Here is an 18,597-nt window from a genome sequence, read left to right as displayed (position 1 = left end):
CTTAAAAAAGTAATAGAATGAAAATATTGGTAATAAGCTTACCAATTAACAGGCTCATAACCTGAGCTTTATTTTCCTGTTCTGCTTTATTTGGGTAACTGTTGTCTTCTTCTGAACATAAGTGACCAGTAAGACTCTGATCTTCATTTAGATTGTCTTAAAAAATGCAAATTAAACTAGTTTTTTGTAACTTATAGTCACAATTAATATATTACAGGAAATTGTGTATTTCACAGAGCTGCTTCCACAAAACCATGCAGCATGCAGTGTTGATATTTTCTCCTGTTCCTGTCTAGTGTTTTTCATTGTAATTTGACTTAAATACATAAACTTAGGTGAGCTATATCTTCTAATCACATCAATTATGTTCATGATTTATTTATGATAAAAAATCAATATGATGCTATTTTCTTCAAAGGCATGACCAAGGTTAAAGTAGGCAAGGAAGATTCTTCATCTACTGAATTTGTAGAGAAAAGAAGAGCAGCGCTAGAAAGGTAATGTATATATCTAACGAAAACTTGTTTGGCCTCAGAATGACTTGTAATATGCTACATGGGCTCTGTATTTGGGCTCTGGGCCATCTGTGCTTAGAAGGACACTGGAGGCTTTATGCTGCTGCCAAATTTCTCTGCAGAAATGGAATAATTCCCATTAGTAACGGGAATTGCAGCCTTATTCATTGAGAGGATTATAGCTAACTCTTTCCAAACTGGTTGGTGCTTAAAATTAAGGTTGCAGAGATTCAGTAAGTAAAACTTTATCAGCTTACTTAGGCATTTTGGGTTTAAGGAATTAGGGCACTTCAGTATATCTGTGTTGTGGTTTAACCCCAGTCAGCAACTAAGCACCGCGTACCTGCTCACTCACTCCGCCCACCACCCAGTGGGATGGGGGAGAGAATTGGGAAGAAACAAGTAAGACTTATGGGTTCAGATAAGAACAGTTTAGTTGAACAGAAAGGAAGAAAATAATAATGATAATAATTACAATAATAAAATGACAATAATAAAATAACTGGAATATACAAAACAAGTGATGCACAACAGAATTGCTCACCACTCGCTCACTGATGCCCAGTTAGTTCCCGAGCAGTGATCCCCCAAGCCAACTCCCCCCAGTTTATATACTGGGCATGATGTCACATGGTATGGAATACCCCTTTGGCCAGTTTGGGTCAGCTGTCCTGGCTGTGTCCCCTCACAACTTCTTGTGCCCCTCCAGCCTTCTCGCTGTCTGGGCATGAGAAGCTGAAAAATCCTTGACTTCATCTGAACACTACTTAGCAACAACTGAAAACATCAGTGTATTAGCAACATTATTCTCATACTAAATCCAAAACATAGCACTATACCAGCTACTAGAAAGAAAATTAACTCTTATCACAGCTGAAACCAGGACAATGTGTTACATAGAAAATCAACTGTTGGGCAGAGAGATGGGAGAAAGACCTTCAGTCACTTGGAAGTAAAATGACCTTCTGATACTTACAGTACATTGATGTGACTAGCTGAATTTTGGCATGAGAGAGATTGACATATTGAACATAATCAGCTCATTTCTCCAAGATTTCCTTTAATTCTAAAACAAGTCAGCCAGAATTATCTGTAACAAAAAGCCTGTCCACTGCACTGTACAAGAATGTTTTAACAAGCTCATCTGTTTTTTTCTGGCATAAATTGGCTGTTATTAGAGGAGGAGGACTTCACTCAGCTGTTGAAAATACGAAGTACAGTATTTTATCACTGTGCAACATGCAATTATGGCAGGCCCCACTTTAAGGAGTTTCTGGTGTAAAGAAACTATATTAGAAACCACTGCCCACACCTCTGGTGTGTTATGTTGTGGTATGGAGTGCATGGGGCTGCATCACTTTCAGTCAAAAGTTCCAGATTTTGTGGCAGCCTTACTGGAGTAAGGATTCAGTGAATGTTTCAACGGATTAGCGGTCCTAGCTTGTAACTCTGTGTAGGACTTAGCCTAAGTGTTTGTTGGAGGAAGGTGACAGATTGCATACATATGGTTTGGAGAGTCACAGAGAGGCAAAGGACTGAAGGGGCATGGAGACTGAAGTATCATCTGACCCTTTAGACGTGACTTTTTAAGAGTATTCAAGCCCCATTAGATCACGAGGGAAACTGTGTGCTGCATTGTACCCATTTTTTAGATGAAGGACACTTTTCAATGCTGTCAGGCATGTTAAATCTGTTTTGTTATCTAATATTTTAATTTTTAAAATCATAGGTATCTACAACGAACAGTAAAACACCCAACCTTGTTACAGGATCCAGATTTGAGACAGTTCTTGGAAAGTTCCGAGGTATTTAAGTTTTTTTAAGTTGTCCTATTTGTTTCTAGATATGGTAACCTACAAAGCAATATATTCTCTTTGTACTGAGACGTAATCGCCTAAACTCAGATGAAATGAAATTGGATTGTACCCTTCATGGGATAGAATGGCAGAGGCTACTTAGGTAATGGTGTGCCTCTGCCTCGGATAAAACTTGGAGTGGTAATGACCAAAAGCTATTTGCTGTTCAGCGATTTCTCAAGTGAGTTGGTCTGTCCAGTTCTGAGTGAAGCTTGTCATACCTGGTGAAAACCCATAATTGATGTTACTGATTGTTAAATAAGATCAAGAATTAAACTGGCTTGGAAGCAGCTCTCTTGCCTCTAGGAGTCCAGCTTGAGGTGTATTGGTAGGATAATGTGAAAGTGCTAGCAGTGCTGCAGGCCAGGCTAGATGTTTTGTGAATAGAGGACTTCAGTCACTTGTGCTATCAGTTTGGTACCTTTCGCAATATTAAATATACTGTTAAAGATACATAATATCTCTTTATAAATGTACATAGTGGATTCAGTGTAATACTGAACTGTCCTTTGGCCAATGTCAGTATCTTAGTTGTACTAATAAGTCACAGCGACCTCGATACTGACAAAAACATCGTTGATAGATAACTTACAGTGGATTTGTCAATGCTGCTGATAGAGAAAACATCTCATGGAGGGTAAATGGTCTGACATAGGGGCCATCTTGTATGGTGTATTCAGACTAGCCTGAATAACAATATCAATTAAATTTAAAGTTTGTTAACTTACCCCTGAGGATTTCTAAGTACCTAAGCAAATACAGAGGTCTCTTGATATGCATGAGGTAGGTTTTGAAATCTGGCCTATATTGAAAAGCAAAAAGATACTAACCTTTTATAATCAGCACTCAGTGCAAATCTTGCATTACAATTAAATGTGTTACAGAATTTCTTTCATCTAATTTGTTGTAAATCTAAGCTTTTCTGTTCCTGTGGTGGCAGTTTGTTCTCTGTAGTGTATAGGTGGCTAGTTAGGACCTTTGGCTAGTGCATAATAACTTTGGACAAGTGGGTTGTTTGTTCCATTTAAATGTAAAAATGTAGAAGAAAAGTAAATAGTCTATATTTTTAAGTTTTCCTCTGGAGAATGTAAAAGTAGTAAATCTGAGAAATTAGATTCCACTATATTGAAACACATAGGAGTAAAGAAAACCCTATATCCTTTTCTTTCCCCCTTGTGCCCAGTTAAACCTCCATCCTTTTAACCAGTCCGTTTGCCCTTATTTGTCATTCAATTCCAGCTGCCGAGAGCGGTTAACACCCAGGCTCTGAGTGGAGCAGGAATATTGAGGATGGTGAACAAGGCTGCCGATGCTGTCAACAAAATGACAATCAAGATGAATGAATCGGATGCAGTAAGAGCTGATTTTTTGGCTTGAATAATGAGACAAATTAATGAGCCTCAACAATTGCATTTTAAAGCTGTAGAAGTAGAAAATGGGTTATTAATTTGCTTATTGGCTGGAATTCTTAGCTGTATCAGTTGACCACCCTGGAAGTATGTGGATAATTTGCTTCTTTAGAACCAGAAATGTTCTTGGTAATCTAATTTGTAATGCTTGACTCTTTCATCTTTTGTCAGTGGTTTGAAGAAAAACAGCAGCAATTTGAGAATCTGGATCAGCAACTTAGGAAACTTCATGCCAGTGTCGAAGCATTAGTCTGCCACAGAAAAGGTAACTTTATTTTTATGTGGCTGCATGAACTGAAGTGCTTAGAACTTTAGGAAATGGTGATGAAACAAGAGCTTAGTATGTCAGAGCTCTTAACTAATGAGTTATGCAGTATATTTTAATGCTAATATATTCTAATTGTACCTTTTAGTTTACAGTGCCCTAGCATTTTTCTATAGCTGTTTTTAATCTTAATTTTAACCAGAATATCTGCCATTCCTAAAGTCACTGTACTGATTTAGCATATTTATCTTTTTTTTGCAGAGATTCAGTACCATCTCTAGCAAGTAATTCTACTACAGTAGACATCCATAAATGTATCTGTAGGTCTCATGGCAAGAGTAGTTTCCTTCTGAACAAAAAGCGTCTGCGTAAATCCATTTAAATATCTTTTGGTTCAGTGTTGTTCTGTTAACTAAGTTTAAGCTCTCAAACAGGAATTTACTATTCTTAACTTGGTCCACATAATGATACATCATCAAGTTACTGTTAAGGTAAACTTTTCTGGAAAGATAACTAGTCTCAGAATGTCGGCTTTTGGTTTACTTATTTTAGAGAGAAGCAAAGCCTGTAAGTTTACATTTTAATCACCTGTGCTGCTGTTTTGTCAAAGATTGCTTTCCATCAGATGATTTTTAAAAAACTAAACCACTAAAACTTTGATTTGTAGTTCAAGGAAGACCATAAATGTGCCTTCTGACACTACTGTGTTATGTAAAAGTATAGGGTCACCTTCCAGCTCTACACTTTCAAAAGTATATGAAAATGTCACAAGTTGCTTTCTCATATATCAGGAATTATTCTCTATAGTAAAAATCTTTGGCCAGATGTCCTCAAGGCTAAGGAGTATTGTAATAAGAAATGGAAAATGGAAGTGTTTGTTTACTGTTGATTTGACACCTGCTTATAGGTCTGAAGAATTGGTTTTGCTTTGGTTTTTTTTTTTTTGAAGAGTTGTGCTTAAATTGTAAGGGTTTGGAATATTTGAAGACATTTTGCTTCTACAAACATTTCAGGTGTTCTAATGATTCCACAGAAGCAGCATGGTTGCAAACAAACCTGCACTTTTAATCCTGAAGCAATTTGGATTAAACATTTGCTCAAAGTTTCTTTATAGGACTAAACTTTGTACAGGATGACTTACATGGGATTTGATGAGACAATTGCCCTAGTATTTGTTAATAAATAAGCTCAAAACTTGACATTCATAGATGCCAAACATGCTGGTATGTGGGGTTTTTTTTTTCTTTTAAGGCATGTCAGAATGTGGCAATACATTACAGTATGCACAGTTAAAGGCACTTTAGTCAATAAAAAAGTCCAACAGAAATAAATTCCATTCATGGGGGTGGTGGTTTTGTGAAATAGTTAGGGTTTTTTCCCACTCTGAACTGCATGGAACAACTGTGCTGTAGACCTGTTAAAATTTTTTTGGATTTGCTATGTAGGTGACTTGGCTTTTGTTTTGTGGGCTTGCTTTTTCTCTGAACTAGGCAGTTGGATAATAGCAAAGTGACAGTTTTTTCCATGTCTTTTGGTAGACAGAGTAGGCATGACATTAACAGGCTCAGCAAAACATTTACTTGTGCAGATTTTCTTTGTGCAGGAGTTGTTCTCCTACATGTGGTTTCATTGTGATCTTGTGTATTTTATCATGAGCTTTAGGAAATGCAGCTAATATTTTCCAGTTGGTGAAGTTAGGGTTGAAATAGGGCAGAGGTCTCTGCTCCACTGATCTATGCTACATAGTAATGTAACAAATTATCTATATTGTACTGAACATTACTTCTGTATTTCAGAGCTTTCAGCCAACATAGCTGCCTTTGCTAAAAGTGCTGCCATGTTAGGTAATTCTGAGGACCACACTGCTCTGTCTAGAGCTTTGTCTCAGCTTGCAGAGGTTGAGGAGAAGATAGATCAATTGCATCAAGAACAAGCTTTTGCTGATTTCTATGTGTTCGCAGAACTTCTTGGTGATTACATTCGTCTCATTGCTGCAGTAAAAGTGAGTACTACTAGGAAAAATACTGATTTTTGTGTTTAAAGTCATATTCCTCAACTTGTACATTTAGGGTAAATGAATGTGTGCATTTGCACACATCATAACACAGTCAAGACTAAGTTTTTGCCTGAAGTTTTAGCTGAGTAAAATGAATGCATCCATGATCAGTTATTCCAATGATAAAAATGGTTGTGATCAAAATTAGGAGTGGATTAATAAGATACAGACAAAATGTAAGTGGTGAACACCTTCTATGTTGAGCAGTACTAATTGTACACAGTATTTGGGGATGCCATACACTGCTGTGACTAAGCATAATGTACTTGTTTCTTTCAGGTTACTTATTTTTACAGTATGCCCATAACTTTTCAAGAACATAATTTGGCTGTATTTGGTAGATAGCCAATAGTTTCTGTAAATAAGAAACAAATACAATTTGTGGATCTATATGTCATTAAAGAAAATACTTAATTTTGGTGTAAGTTATGCTGCATAACATAATTAGGTTTTGACATGGGAAGGTGTGTCTATGACTTTTATCCAGAAATAGCTTTGAACTTGCTACGTTGCTGGGAATATATGTTTTTCCTTCTAGTTTCCTTTTTTTTTTCCCCCATATGTGTACTTTAATTCTGCTGCATTAGTCCATTGCTAACAAAAATGTATTGCTGAATATGCATGTAATCTATATGCATGAAAAGTTCGCTAGAATCTGCATTTAGAGAAGTATTTGCATAATAGAGCACTTTGTAGTTGTTGTTTTGGTACTGGTTTGATGGAATGAGGAACATAAAATGGTCTGGAGCACTAAGGTGACTGCTCTGAAAAGGCTTCTTGAATATTCTGTTATTTGTGTGTCCTGGTTTCAGCTGGGATAGAGTTAACTGTCTTCCTAGTAGCTGGTACAGTGCTATGTTTTGAGTTCAGTATGCGAAGAATGTTGATAACACACTGATGTTTTCAGTTGTTGCTCAGTAGTGTTTAGACTATAGTCAAGGATTTTTCAGCTTCTCATGCCCAGCCAGCGAGAAAGCTGGAGGGGCACAAGAAGTTGGCACAGGACACGGCCAGGGCACCTGACCCAAACTGGCCAACGGTGTATTCCATACCATGGGACGTCCCATCTAGTATAGGAACTGGGAAGTGGGGGCGGGGAATCGCCGCTCGGGGACTGGCTGGGTGTCGGTCGGCGGGTGGTGAGCAATTGCCCTGCGCATCATTTGTACATTCCAATCCTTTTATTATTGCTGTTGTCATTTTATTAGTGCAATCATTATCATTATTAGTTTCTTCTTTTCTGTTCTATTAAACTGTTCTTATCTCAACCCACGGGTTTTGCTTCTTTTCCCGATTTTCTCTCCCATCCCACTGGGGGGAGGGGGGGGAGTGAGTGAGCAGCTGTGTGGGGCTTAGTTGCTGGCTGGGGTTAAACCATAACATAGTGGAAGGGATTTAGCTGTGCAAGCATGCCGTCAAATGAAATGCAAGACGACATGTGGTGGGCATAGTGACGTTTCTTTGAGTATACTTGTTCCAGCTTTATCCAGAATTACCTTTTCCTACTAGGAATTTAGCTCTAACAATTCCAGTTGTTTAATAAATTTGTCTATCCTTACAGGGTGTGTTTGATCATCGAATGAAATGCTGGCAGAAGTGGCAAGATGCTCAGGTCACTTTGCAAAAAAAACGTGAAGCTGAAGCAAAGCTCCAACTTGCCAACAAACCTGATAAATTGCAGCAAGCTAAAGATGAGATAAAGGAGGTAATGTCTGTTATCAAACATTATTTTGGAGGTCAGACTTTCTGCATTAACTCATTCATTCTGCATTAATGCACTACTTTATAGCATTTTTATTTACAAATCACTTACTCATTTGCTGTTTTCCATATTTACTGAAATTGTTAAAAAGAATTTATTTAAAATATTAAATGTATGCAATTGTTACTTATTGTAAGATCTGTAAGGCAGTTAATACTGTCTCTACAGAGTCTGGGAGATGGGAGGAGGGGAACATGGACAAGTTAAATAATGCTTTTAACTGTTAACAGAATGCTTGGGTAGGCAGAGAAGCATCTCTTGGCTTCTAAAGCTAAAATCCAGCTAAGATAACTAATGGAGAACTGTTCCCATGTTTTGCTTAATTATGTAGCATATCTACCCATATATATATATATATATATGTATGTATATATGGTGTAATTTCAGTAAAAATAAATCTAACATGTTGAAGTGTCATAATTTATACACTTTTTCTATCATGCTTCACTAAGGAAATTGAAGAGGTAGGACAACTTAATTATTTAACATTAATGCATTCTAATTACACACCAGTATTCTCCCATTAAATAATGGGAGAACATCATTACAGATTTCAAGCTCTCTTACACAGTTACTTTGTTTGGTTTCCTCATTGGTCACTAACCACATGCTGCTTTGTTCCTTCTGCTCTTCAATATATTTTGCATACAGTGTTGAAGTTACTCATTAACTTGGCTTTCTTTTTCTTAAAAAAGGCTTTTGTTTACTGGGAAAACTTAGTGTCACTCTTGTGTGACCACGTTCTTGCTGGTTGCCTCTCTTGATGTCACCCATCCATCCACAATACAAGTGAGCTGGAATGCCTTGCTGAAAATACTTCCTGAGTATTGGAAGTAGTAGGAAATACTTGGTGATCCTTTCCTAGTCTCAGTATTAAAAGAATTAATTATGTTGTTCCTGAAGATTTATTTTTCCTACTTTATTGGATGATTAGAGAAGGTTGTTAGTAAAGCCACAATTTGAATGTGCTGATTGAAGTTATTGCTGCCATTGAAATATGTTCAGAGTTGCTGAATTCTGTAATAGTAGTCCCTTCTGGCAGAGAAACTGCAAAGTGGAAGCCTACACAGCTTGAGCTTCATCCATGACTTAGTTGCTTTTTGCCAATAAAAGGCCAAAGAACAGTCCTAGAAACAGCATACTGAATAAGGAGAAATTTCTTTTTGTCAGAAACTGTAAGATGGCAGACTATTCTCTAGTGATAATTCGTATAGGACCTGGCATTTGGACATGATGAAACTGTGGGATGTTGGATCCATTAGGCCTATAGAAGCTTTCACTGAAGTCATAGGCCCCTCTAGTTGCTGTGGTAGGAAGGCACAGGCAGTCTTAATCTACCTTTTCCTTGGCTGAGTTTTGTATTGTTTCAGTTATTAGATAACTCTCCAGGCTGTTCTTTCGTGAAGGACATCCTATTATGACTTACTGCATAGCTTCATAATGTATATCTGAAAAGGCAGTAAGGGGACTCTGAATAAATATAAACTAAAAATATAAATACGTAGAAATCTGTTGGAACATAGATGATGTTCATCTCATACCACAATAGTAACTTGGCACTGCATCACAAAATGCTGTTGTGAATAAGTAGCACCCCTGGACTGCTAACAGGAATATGGTATATTGAAGTGTGTTGCTTCCCTGCTGCCCTTTTCTGAGGAAGATAAGTGTTACTGGATATATTGGCTCCCATGACTCAGTATATTGAGGTGAACAAATACAACTGCATTTTAAATATGGTAGCCTGCATGCATCTGAAGTGCGAGGCTCATAGCTTAAATCTAACAATATTAATAGGTGTATAAAAGCAGTTATAAGGTAGTGTAGATGATGATGATCTCTTATTGTGTAGCTGGATGTCTTTTCCCATAAACTAAGGAGAAACATAACCTAGTGTCATGTGCTGTTACATGAATGCCACACTCCCAGTATGGCAAAACCCCACAAGCAGCATCACTTCTTCTGAATTTTCCTTTTGTGCTCTTCTTAACTGCAATAACTTTTGTACTCCTGCTTTCTATGAAAACAGTTCCCACAGAACAAGAAAGCATGTGCTTTGGCTTGCTTAAGCAACATGCATTTGTTCTGACTGGAAAGCCAATAAACACATTCTCAATAGCTTGTCACCTGCAACAGAAACATGATAGAGATAATCATATACTTGACTATAGGCAGAGATGAAGATCTAGTCATCTCTTCTGGGATTAGGAAAGTACAGGGAACTGACTTTTGAGACTCTTCCACACTTGATGGGACAGGTAGTCACAGAAAACTTACAGGTTTAGATTCCTTTTATAGTGGTGTTTGTAAATGGAATAGCAGGTAAAGCTTTAGAGATCCTTTTCCCTTTTTGATGAATCTTTAAAGAAATGTTACTAAGTGTTCCTGAACAGCAATACTAAGATATTTTCACATTTCATCTACAGATAGCATTACCTTAAAGATACTATTGTTCTGATTTGATTACATCCTATTACACAAATCGTTACTTTGAGATTGTTGTTTTAAGACTCCCTTAAGTATGCCAAAAAAACCAAATAGGTCCTTTTCAGCTCTTGAGTGACTATCACTGATATACTAAAAAAAGTTCAGATACTGATAGACCGAATGGACAACACAAAGTCTTATTATCTCTGCATGTCTTTCCTTTGCCAGTGGGAGACAAAAGTTCAGCAAGGGGAAAAAGATTTTGAACAGATCTCCAAAACCATTCGCAAGGAAGTGGGAAGATTTGAGGCACGTATAATTTTGTCCAAGTAAATGACAGTTTTACTTTAGATAATATTGACATTCCAAGTAAAATTGGTTAAGAGGTTAATATGCCATAATTTATTTATTAACAGAAGGAACGAGTGAAAGACTTTAAAACTGTTATTATCGAGTACTTAGAGTCATTAGTGCAAACACAACAGCAGGTAAGATAAATTTCAAGTTTTGTACAAGTTAATATTTAATACCTTCCATATTAGGTTAGTTAAAAAAGACAGGCTTTAAGTATAGCAGTTTCTAAAACATAAAGAACTACTTCTAGTCTGTACTGTATTGTAGAATAACAGCGATTGCAGTTTCCCAGCTATTGCCATGCTCCCTTGCACAGCTCTAATTCAGGGAAGCAAGGGAGAAGCTCCCATAGGGATACGGGCAAGTGAAGGGTCTTGTCATCTTCTGAAACTGAAGTAATACTTTCACTTGTAGATTGGAGTAAATTGTATGAATATGTACTTTGACTGAAGAGACTTGAATACTTAAATGTTTAATGCTCTTTTTTAAAAGTATAAAATATTACTGAATATTGCGAAGCAGTAAAAGAGTTTCCAATGACTCAGAAGTAGACCTTGTTCTCAAAAGAGTGTCTAGAGGCTTTCCTTTGTTCTTTCAGGGAACATAGCCCTCTGGCTTTGTTTAATTTAAAAAAAAAAAAAAAGTGGTACCCTTAGAGGTATGAATAGCAAACTGAGCTTGCAAACAAATTCTGTGTAACTGTATTCTATAGCATTGTGTACAATGTGTGGTAATGCCTCTGTTGCTATGAGCAGATTTGTCTATTTATTACTTATATTTTTTTCTTGCATTATGTAATAATGTAAATGGGTAGTATGAAGCACCTATGTTCTTACTTTGTCCGGTGGAGACAAGTTTACCACAAGAGGAAGAAGGTATATGTGTTTTCTGTTCCAACATTTAGTACTTAATAATGAGTGGTTTTCCCTTCTCTTCAAGCTAATAAAATACTGGGAGGCATTCCTACCTGAAGCCAAAGCCATCGCCTAAAAGAAGAATATTCCAAATGACAAGACACTCTGGATGTTTGTCCTGGATAAAACTAAACTCCACAGTGAAATCACTTTAAATCATCCAAATAAACCACTATATATTTTATGAATTAACATGTGGCTTTTTTATATACTACAGCATTTTATTAACAAGCTGCATGTCCTGACCCTCTTTGAAGTGGACTGTGGCATGATGTTCTGCAATACATTGCTGAATTGAACACTATTGTGTCTTAATACTTGCACTAAAATGTGCACTGCAAGGCCAGAAAGCTGATATTTTTTTCTTTACAATACAATGTTCTGTAGTATGTTTACCTGACCTTTATGAAACAAATTTAATTGCATTGATTAATGTTCACTTAAACATTCCTGTACAAAATCATGTTTTTGTGATTACAATAATAAAGGGATGTACCTTGTGAAACATTGAACACTCTGGGTTCGTGTCTGTAGATATTTACTGGTGTTCTTAGAAGTAGCATTTAAAACAAATTGAGATTATATCAAAGGCAGGAACAACATTTAGTAAAGAATGCTGGAGACGGTACTAAAGATCCACAAAAAAGTATTTGTGGTAAATTATTCTGTTTTTTAATTCTGAATCTCTTCATTACAGGTATTCTTTTCACCTGCAGTTATCACTGCTTTGGTAAACTGTAATGTGTTAATACTCATAGGGTCAAAAGACTGATGCTTGGACAACAGACAGGCATAAACCAAAATCTCTTCCAGGTGTTTTACAGAGCTTCTGAAGGGCTAAGATCACCAGCATGATCAAATACTGATGTCCTACTGGACTGATAAATTTCCTCAGTGGTCTCAGGATACAAAAAGAAAAAAAATCTTGCAATAATTCTGGTAATTGGGGAGTAAGAAAAGTAGGTAGTTCAGCTGAGTGTTGTAAGCTAGTTGTAAGAGCTAGCGTTCTGCTTGGATTTTCTTGATTAGAAAATACATTTGCAGGGACCAGTTATATCTTTTTAAGAAATCAGAGTAGCTAAACATCTTTCTGAACTATACCATCTTAATATAGGATGTGTCTCCCTGACAGTTTAATGATATACTGAGCTTGTAAATGGCATGTATTAATATTGGTGGAAGGTATTAATATTAACAAATTTTAGATAAATGTCAATCATATAAAATACAAGAGAACCTGTTGCTTTCAGCTAATCTAAGACTGTAGGATAAGCCCATGAATTTGGATTGCTTGTGGTCAAGCATAAAGAAACACCCAATACTAATTCTGAACAGAATGGAAACCTAAATTCAGCTGGAAGATTATACACTGACTTATGCAATGAAACTAGTGTAAACTTTCCAGCTTAGAGTCTCCTATTGTTTCTGTACAGAGTTTTGCTGACTCAGTACTTCTAGGAATTTTGAGGAAACTAGTACAGAAACTTGTTAGTTTTAAAAAACATTTATCAACCCTTTATCAAGCATCTTTTTAAATGGTGAAATGCCAAAACCTTAAGCTTGTAATACCTTGTGCGTTAGTGTTTAAGTCATTTAGCTTGTAATTGCTTTTTGCAAAGCTCAAGTATGCAACAGGTTTATGATGAAGAAATGGATCTAGGCGTAACACTCTAAGTGTTACGATACACTTGACTTTGGCTTGCTGGGTGCAAATGAAAATTGACCAACAGCTCAACATTAAACTTCAGATTTGTTCCAGTGAGAGTGAAAGTGGGTACTTCCAGAATTAAAGACTCAGTTTGGACATGCAGAGCTCAAAATGGGTAAAGATAAACTTTCATGATTTTTTTTCTTTAAGTATTTTATCTAACTTTCTTAGCTGTCGATCTTTTTTTTTTTTTCTTTCTTATTTTTTCTTCTAGCAGGATTGTAATTTGTTTGAATTATGGATCAGATTTCTTCTCTCTGTGATGAGAGAATGGGAAATAGCTTTTACATTAGTCTCCTAGCAGGGATTAGTGTGACTTTCTTTGTCTATACTAGACAACTGAAAATGAGAATGAGTTGTGTAGGTTTTTTTGTTTCTTAAAACGAGAAGCCTGTTGAAGAACAAAAGGATAATAGCATTTCTGGAGTTCAGTGTCATAGAGGGTTGCTAATACAAAAAAATTGTAGGTTTTTTTGCATCACAAGTGATTTTTTGAAAAGAAGACCCAGATCAGCTGTCACATTAGGCTAGCATAGGACTCTTGCTGTTTCAAGCATGTGTTAATTTATTTTGTGTATATTCCCCTACATTATGAAGACTGAAGGTTTGCTTATTGTCTTTCCTAGTACAATTAACATCCGTATTAGCAGATGTTTCTGAAACCAAGTGAATGGAGGCTTTGCTGAACTGTTTTCTCTGTGGAGCTCACTACAGGATCTTGTACCAAGTTTAAGTGTTTCTCTGAAACAACAAGCCAGCGTACCACTGAAGAATCATAGCATGAACAAAATGAATGTTTGCAAAATGGTGAAGTACTTTTTGGAATACTGTATAAAAGACAAGGTGCTACTGAAGTCTAGTTTAGTTTTTAGGTTAAAATAAACTCTGTAGATGTTTACAACAATTTTAAATCATCCCCATTCTTGTATCCGTCATGTCCATGGTGCTTTTTGAATTAAAAATATATGACGTGATGTGGCTCAAATTGAAGACATTGTTCCCTCTTTCTTAAACTTGCATTCAGTCTGCAATAAGTCTCTGATTCTTTAGTCACTGTTTTAAAATGGAATATTCTGCTTCCCTATCAATTATTCCTCCTTTTACCTCTCCTAAGATATTTCCCTCTGAATGCCTCATACAGGAGTTTTTGTTCCGGCATCTCTGGAATTCATGCCCCAGATACATCAGTTTCTTTCAAATTCTGGTGGAGATGAGCTGCTGGCTAGTATATCCTAGGCATTTAAGTGAACAGCCAACATCCACTAAAATTATGTGTACAGTGAAATGATTGTCTTAAAAAAACCCCAAGATTTTTTATCTCTGTCGTTCCACTTGATAGTAGAACAGGCTGTGTAATAATTTGAATCTTTGGCAAAGTATGAGTCCATTACAACCTGTGAGGGAAAAAAGTTCAATATTAAAACATGTAAGGAGCTGAAGTTTCAGGTTGTTCACAGTGTTACTTGTTGTCTGCTAAGGGGATTCTTCCTTTTTTAAAAAATTCTTGTCTTCCATAGTTGAATGGGGGGTGAGCTTGCTAATAAGTAAAATAACTTTTAACTTCACTGCTCGAACACTACTTTTTTTTTTTCCATATCAGCAAGGAAATTACTAACATAGGGAAGGGATATAAAATAATCCAAATCTGTTTTCTGTCATTAAGAAAATCTGTCATTAAGAGAGAGAGTCTTGAAAGAGTATGCAAGGCAGCTTAGGCAGAATACTTCTAGGAGGATATTTGTATGAAAACTAAAGTAAAAGAAATATGCAATGAAAATGGAGGGGCCAGAAAAGACTTGAGGTAAACCATATATCTATGGCTTAGAGAGATCAAGATAAGAAGAGCACAAGGAAGGAAGATCGCACAGATCATGAGAAAGGAAATGCTTTATCTTAGCCTCACGTCTGATGTGGAACTTCCAGGCGAGGTCTCAGCATGGTAGAGGTGCACCGCACCATATGAAAACCTGCAGTTATCATACATGGTACTAATACATTAATTTTCCCCCCTTGCCCCACCCACCCATGTGCACACACACTTGAGCTGTTCAGGAAACTACCTACTTACCAGCTCCAAATGTTGTGGCTGTTAGAAGTACTGAGGTTTTTATTTGATTCTGTGCACTCATGTAGAAAATTGACTAACCTTTCTGGAGTTAAGATTCAGCCTTGTCTTCTTTCCAAGTGGTCTTATACTCACTGGCTGATGAGAGTGCTTTGTGATGTTTTAGAAACAACTACACTGCTTTAAAAAAAATGCAACTAAATTTTTAGAGGAATGAGGAAGACATGAACCCCTTAAAAAGCAAATGCTCTTTTACTCAAAAGTTTTATCAAGTATGTTGAATTTTGCTACTATTTACTTAGGAGACCACCATCTGTAGGAGTGCAGTGAGGTGAGGTGCAAGTTTACTTAAAACCAGTCTTTCTGGCAGGAACTGAAAAATCAGCAAACTGAGGTTGTGATCTTAAAAGGACTACTTTTTTTTTTAATCTGACCTCTTGTTTTGATGTGTACTTTACTTATCACTTTGATTAAAACTTTGATATGCATTTCTTTGCTTACTTCTGTTCTGGAAACTAGCTGTTCAGAAAGTCCTTGAATCGTGACAATTAGTGGAAACTGATCTTTCAGAGTTGCCTATGTTCATTCCTTTTTCTCTCTCACGAATCATTCCAGCACGATGAATGCTGAATCCCACCCTATAGGAGGAATTGCACAGTGACAACTTTGGAAAAAAGGAGAAACGGCAGTGGCCAACAAAGAGGGAGTTTGGGGGTTTTTTGTTTTCAAAAATATGTTTCATTTTTCATCAGGTAGTCTGAAAGTTTGGTTGTGAAAATGCCACATTCTTATTCAATTATTTAAGTGTGGCATACTTTACTGATTGGACCTGATTCTAAACAGTGATGATTCATAGCTTCTCTAATGGAAGGTTAAGCTAGAGTCTAATGACAGGCAACAGTTAAAACTGGAGTATATTTATTCATTGATTTTACATTCTGGATCAAGTTAGCTTAATAATATAACCCAAGATACTGCAAGCTATAACAAAAACCAGCACTGAAGGCAAATACCTACAGTTCCTAGAGGACCTTTTGGGGCCTGCTCAACAGGTGAATTTGAAGGCAGCCTATGTAATTGTTACCAGTAGAGCTCAACCCCTTTACAGTTTTGCTTTAAGATTACTGACATGATTTTAATACATGTAACACCAGTTCAAATCAAGCGACATTTAAAATCTATTCTCCTTGCTTTGTTGTTTGTGGGAATCATTGGATTATTTGTGCAATTAGCTTTCAAAAACAGGAATCCTGGATGGTTTTAAACATGTTGATAGCGTTTTATGAATTAATGTTTCTTAAATTTTTGCTCCTCAAAGTATGAGACAGAAAGACAATCCTTGGCCAGCCAGCCATGTGGAGAAATCCTATTTTTTCTTTAGATGTAACTTTAAAGATTAACCAACTAATCATGATGTATTGTGCAAATTAAGTATTTAACATTCCAAAACATATCGACGTATTTGAATTCAGCTCACCATGTAATCTTCCTGGTTCCTCTTGGCTGATGCACAGTCAAAAGTTCCATTATGTACTATTGAATTTGAAACCAGATTAATGTCTCAAACTTCTCTTTGTTAATAGGTTATATGATTTTAGGGAGAAAAGTAGCTTTTTGTAATAATTGGTTATGAGATTGCAAGCAACCACAAATAGTGCCCCTATGCAATTTTCTGCTGGCTTCTCGTCAGCATAAATGCATTATGGCATAAATGGTGTCATTAGAATTGTCCATCCATTTTGTATTAGGGGAAGAACAGAAACTAAGGTTAAAGACTGGAATCTTAACCAGAAACTAACAATAATGATGGCACAATAATTATTCTGTAGCATGCCGACATTTACCAGACTGATTAAACGATTATTATATGGCCTGTCTTTTCTTGGGATGTTTGTAATGTATTTATCAAGAGTATGCTTTGGGGGAAAATGGGACTCCTTATTCACTCCCTTCAGTCATCACCGTGTTCCAGGGACATAGTCCCTACAGTGAGAGCACATGGGCACTGGAAATCTGTTTGCTTTTGTCACTGCTACCATGGAGCAGTGCTGGGACTGTCCTGCTGGTCATCAGCAGTTGAGGACACTGGCAGAGGAGCAGGACTGTGCAGAAACAAATGTCAGAGGACTATCGTGCTTTGATTCCAGGTCATTTTTTATTATGCACGGTTGTTACTTTGCTTCCATTTAGCAAAGTGAACTACTGTTAGTTTGCTTTAGTCTTGGTTTTAGTCAAAAGCCTTCTATTTTGTATTGAATTCTTCAACTCACAGGTCTTTGCTTAGACCAAAATATAATTAAATTTAGCTGGCAGTAAAACAAAGCGAAATGTAGGGAAAAAGAGCTTGTAATGTTTTTCCCCTGATGTTACTAGTCTAGAAGGAAGTAAGTTAGTTTTCAGAAGACGTTTCAAAAAGCTGATCTTAGAAGCACTGAGATAATGTAACCGCAGAGGTCAGATAAAAGTAATCATTTGTTTTCTGTCCATTTTTGAGGTATATTTCTATATTTTTTGAGGTATATTTCTCTCCTTATGCAAAATCAAACCCTGCATACACATGCATTTATAATGGTAGCTACTCTTTAAAAGATCTGTGAGAGATGGTTCAGTTGCACATCTTAACCATTTAGCCTCTGAGAGTCTCCAGCATTCAGAAAACCTTACAAGGTGAGTTTTAAGCTACTGCCATCTAATTAATAGAGGCGTGGTTTGTTGTCATTTTGCAGGGCTTCCAAACGGTTTGAAGCTTGGGGTCAGCAAATTCACGTGAGGTGGGAGTACTGCCCTCTGCAACAGCATTGCCTACGAAACGCATCTAGTCTTCCACCTTCTGTTGCTGCCTCCGTTGCTTTTTAAGTCATCAACACAGCTGCTTATTTGGGGGAGTAAGAAGTTTTTATTTCCTTTCCCCAATGACTAGAAATCATCTGCACTTCGCTGAAAGGGTTTGGTTCGCTCTGCTAAGTAACTAACTGAGAGGCAGCTTCTCGGGAATAACCACAGTACGGGCAGCTTTCCTCAGCGATGAATTTTTTTTTTTTTTTTTTTTTTTCCCCCCCTCCGATTTCACGTTTCGGTTCCCAACGGGCACTGTGAACGGTGCTCTCTTTGCACGGGAGTCTGTGGGCCAAGCAGGCACTGGAAGCGGTTCGGGCCGCGGTCTGCACTTAGGGCTGGGTAAATCCATCCCCGCGGGAGTTTCTTTTTTCCCTCCGCTCCAGAGCAACGCTGCTGCTCCCACCCCCCCTGGTTTTGAAAACGCCTGC

At 37.0% G+C, this 18,597-nt stretch overlaps 1 protein-coding gene across 2 annotated transcripts in view; it reads left to right on the top strand.

The window, feature by feature from the left end:
- SNX2 (sorting nexin 2) overlaps nt 1–12,066 on the top strand; it is a 36,220-nt gene extending 24,154 nt beyond the window's left edge. The window contains exons 7-16 of one of the 2 annotated variants that reach the window (XM_010561691.1): nt 419–497; nt 2,245–2,320; nt 3,611–3,724; nt 3,952–4,045; nt 5,842–6,047; nt 7,663–7,806; nt 8,316–8,327; nt 10,519–10,599; nt 10,707–10,778; nt 11,584–12,062. In XM_010561691.1, coding sequence (XP_010559993.1) covers nt 419–497; nt 2,245–2,320; nt 3,611–3,724; nt 3,952–4,045; nt 5,842–6,047; nt 7,663–7,806; nt 8,316–8,327; nt 10,519–10,599; nt 10,707–10,778; nt 11,584–11,634 — 929 coding nt within the window. In that variant the 3' untranslated portion in view covers nt 11,635–12,062. Of the gene's footprint in view, nt 1–418; nt 498–2,244; nt 2,321–3,610; nt 3,725–3,951; nt 4,046–5,841; nt 6,048–7,662; nt 7,807–8,315; nt 8,328–10,518; nt 10,600–10,706; nt 10,779–11,583 lie in introns of both variants that reach the window. The other variant, XM_010561692.1, reaches the window with a different exon arrangement.
- The last annotated feature ends 6,531 nt before the right edge of the window (nt 12,067–18,597 follow it).

Source organism: Haliaeetus leucocephalus, unplaced genomic scaffold (assembly GCF_000737465.1).
Source record: "Haliaeetus leucocephalus isolate CR32 unplaced genomic scaffold, Haliaeetus_leucocephalus-4.0 Scaffold150, whole genome shotgun sequence".
NCBI classification, from domain to species: domain Eukaryota; kingdom Metazoa; phylum Chordata; class Aves; order Accipitriformes; family Accipitridae; genus Haliaeetus; species Haliaeetus leucocephalus.
This window is presented reverse-complemented; position numbering and strand designations above follow the sequence as displayed.